This window comes from Etheostoma spectabile, chromosome 4 (genome assembly GCF_008692095.1).
Source record: "Etheostoma spectabile isolate EspeVRDwgs_2016 chromosome 4, UIUC_Espe_1.0, whole genome shotgun sequence".
NCBI classification, from domain to species: domain Eukaryota; kingdom Metazoa; phylum Chordata; class Actinopteri; order Perciformes; family Percidae; genus Etheostoma; species Etheostoma spectabile.
The window spans coordinates 12,441,556-12,443,923 of record NC_045736.1 but is presented as its reverse complement, the minus strand read 5'-3'; the positions used below and the strand labels follow the sequence as shown (position 1 = coordinate 12,443,923).

Below are 2,368 nucleotides of genomic sequence, written 5' to 3'. Positions count from 1 at the left end.
TTTTTTTTTTTATTTCTCCCTTGGTGCTAGGGAAACAAAGAAACCATCATTATAAAAACAACTGAACTGTTTTAAAGTCATTCAGCATTTTATTACACTAACTTTGAATCTGCAGAAATTTATGAAACAACATTAACTTACCATTAACACAACCTTCTTTTAAATAAATATTATTCTCTCTCTTTTTTTTATACAACTGCTTCAAAAGCCTTTTGGGCTACCAAACAACTACCTACTCAGTGTGAGAATTTTTCAGTTTCAGTTTTAATTTTTTGATGAAATTGAAAGATAATTTTGATCGATATTCGATTTAGAATTGGAATTAGGCCTGCACGATTCTGGGAAAAATATGAATAATTATTTTTTTAGCTTAGAATTTATATCACAACTTTTTTATATACTATAGTGACAGTTGATTGACATGAAAGGGGGAGAAAGGTGGGGGATGACACGCATCAAAGGGCCGCAGGTCGGACTCAAACCCGGGGCACTGCGGGACTCAGCCAACATGGGGCGCACGCTCTTACTAGGTGAGCTAGAGGCCGCCCCTCTGCAATGATTCTTTTCTCACAAAATGTAGTATTTGTTGAAGACATGAAGCATGACAAAACAAAACAAATTAGCAGTACCAAACAGACTTTTTTGGCACCTACAGCACATCATATTGCATCACCACAAAAACATAGAGGCTTTGATGAAGAGAAGGGAGAGCATTGCAGCGTTTGGGAGCCCTTAAAACCTATTTTAAACAATCTGTGTTTTAAACTCACAGAAGAAAGTAGTAGCGTTTGTAATGCAGTCGGCTCGTAAAATTAAATGAGATATGAAGTCATTAAAAAATAAATAAATAAACAATAATTATATATATATATAAATATTGTAAAGTTATTTAAATATGAAATCTCAAACAGAGAGAACCGAGATTGTGATTTTATAACTATTAATCATGCAGGCCTAATCAGAATCTTAACACACCTAGTATGTAACATATGTATTAAGATTTTAACGAGTTATGGCTCTAAGATGAAGGAGTGCATCAGTCAGGTTTAATGGGTTGAAATGGGTGTACATCAGTAAAATGTCAGGAAAATAAAAACTCACAGATTATTGTTGTTACTACTTTGTACACATGTCATAGTGGTAAGACATAGCTGGAAATAAAAAGCACAAGGAATGATTCAAACGATACAAATTCAGCACTCACTTGTTTGTACGTTCTCTCTGCCACGCACATCATGAAGAAGAACAGTCCTATGAGGCAGACTCTTTGCACCGTTGTGATGAAGTAAAAGGCGTAGGCCTGGCCGTCATGCTGCCCAAACGCCATTTCTTTTAGGGTGAGGAAGCAAAGGTTAGACATGTCCAGATGCTGAGCCAAGTGGAAGAAAAAGGGAAGCAGCGCCAGGGTGGCGGTCATCAGTCCACCAAGCACAAGGTAACCCATACCCTGCTCCACCAACTTCACCTAGGAACCAGAAACACAAGGGAGGGATCAACAGGAGGCATCTTGTTATGCTGCAACATTTTTATGCTAATAAAAGCTACAGCAACAAAATATTTGTGTTGAGTGAACACAGCCTTTGTATGTCTACATGTGATAACATCTGACAGCTAAGTGAGAATATCATATTTTGGCATCTTAGTCGTCATATAAAATGTTAATTCTAAATTGTATCTGCCAACTTAATAACAAGACTTATGATCACATTATTATCATATTTCCTGCCACAGATGCAATAGATATAATTTATTACTGTATATATTACTTATCGTTTATATTATACTTGTTGTACGTGTCCTTATTTTCTATTGTTCTTTATGTCTGGCACATATTGCAGAATTGACAATGAAGTTGACTTGACCAACTTGGAGATAGTATGTGTAAATATTAGAGCAGTTTCAGTTGATAACTTTTATAAAAAAAACTTAATGTTTGCTCCAACTGTCACTATACCCTGACAGTACTATATGAGACAGATAATATGTGAGAAACTCATCTTCCTCTCCCTCCTCTTGGTGCTTCTATTGGCATAAGTAAAACAACCAATCAGAGTCAGGGAGTCTCAAACACGTTTACATGCACATAATATGCCGTTTTTTACCCTTATTCAAAAAAAAAAAAAAAGATATTCCGGCTAAGCTGTTTACATGTAGCAATGCAAAACAGGATTTTTTTACAAAGTTTAGTTTTGTTTGGCGCGTGCAAACACAACCTCCCTATTTCCTTCCTTCAACCAGCTTCTTGAAAAGGTCGGCTTAGCGATGTGTCCGCATTTCCAAAAACCTGTTGATATTCAAGTCTTTAATAATGTTTAAAAGTAGCTGTGTTTCTCCTTCTTATTGGGTCTGCAGCCATGCAAACTGTTGG

General features: G+C 36.1%; 1 protein-coding gene across 3 annotated transcripts in view; it reads right to left on the bottom strand.

Moving 5' to 3' along the window:
• The window catches only part of phtf1 (putative homeodomain transcription factor 1), a 16,962-nt gene that overhangs the window by 5,899 nt on the left and 8,695 nt on the right, over nucleotides 1-2,368 (bottom strand). For all 3 annotated transcript variants that reach the window (XM_032513964.1, XM_032513962.1, XM_032513963.1), the window contains one exon: nucleotides 1,205-1,465. In XM_032513964.1, the coding sequence (XP_032369855.1) occupies nucleotides 1,205-1,465 (261 nt within the window). The remainder of the gene's footprint in view (nucleotides 1-1,204; nucleotides 1,466-2,368) is intronic.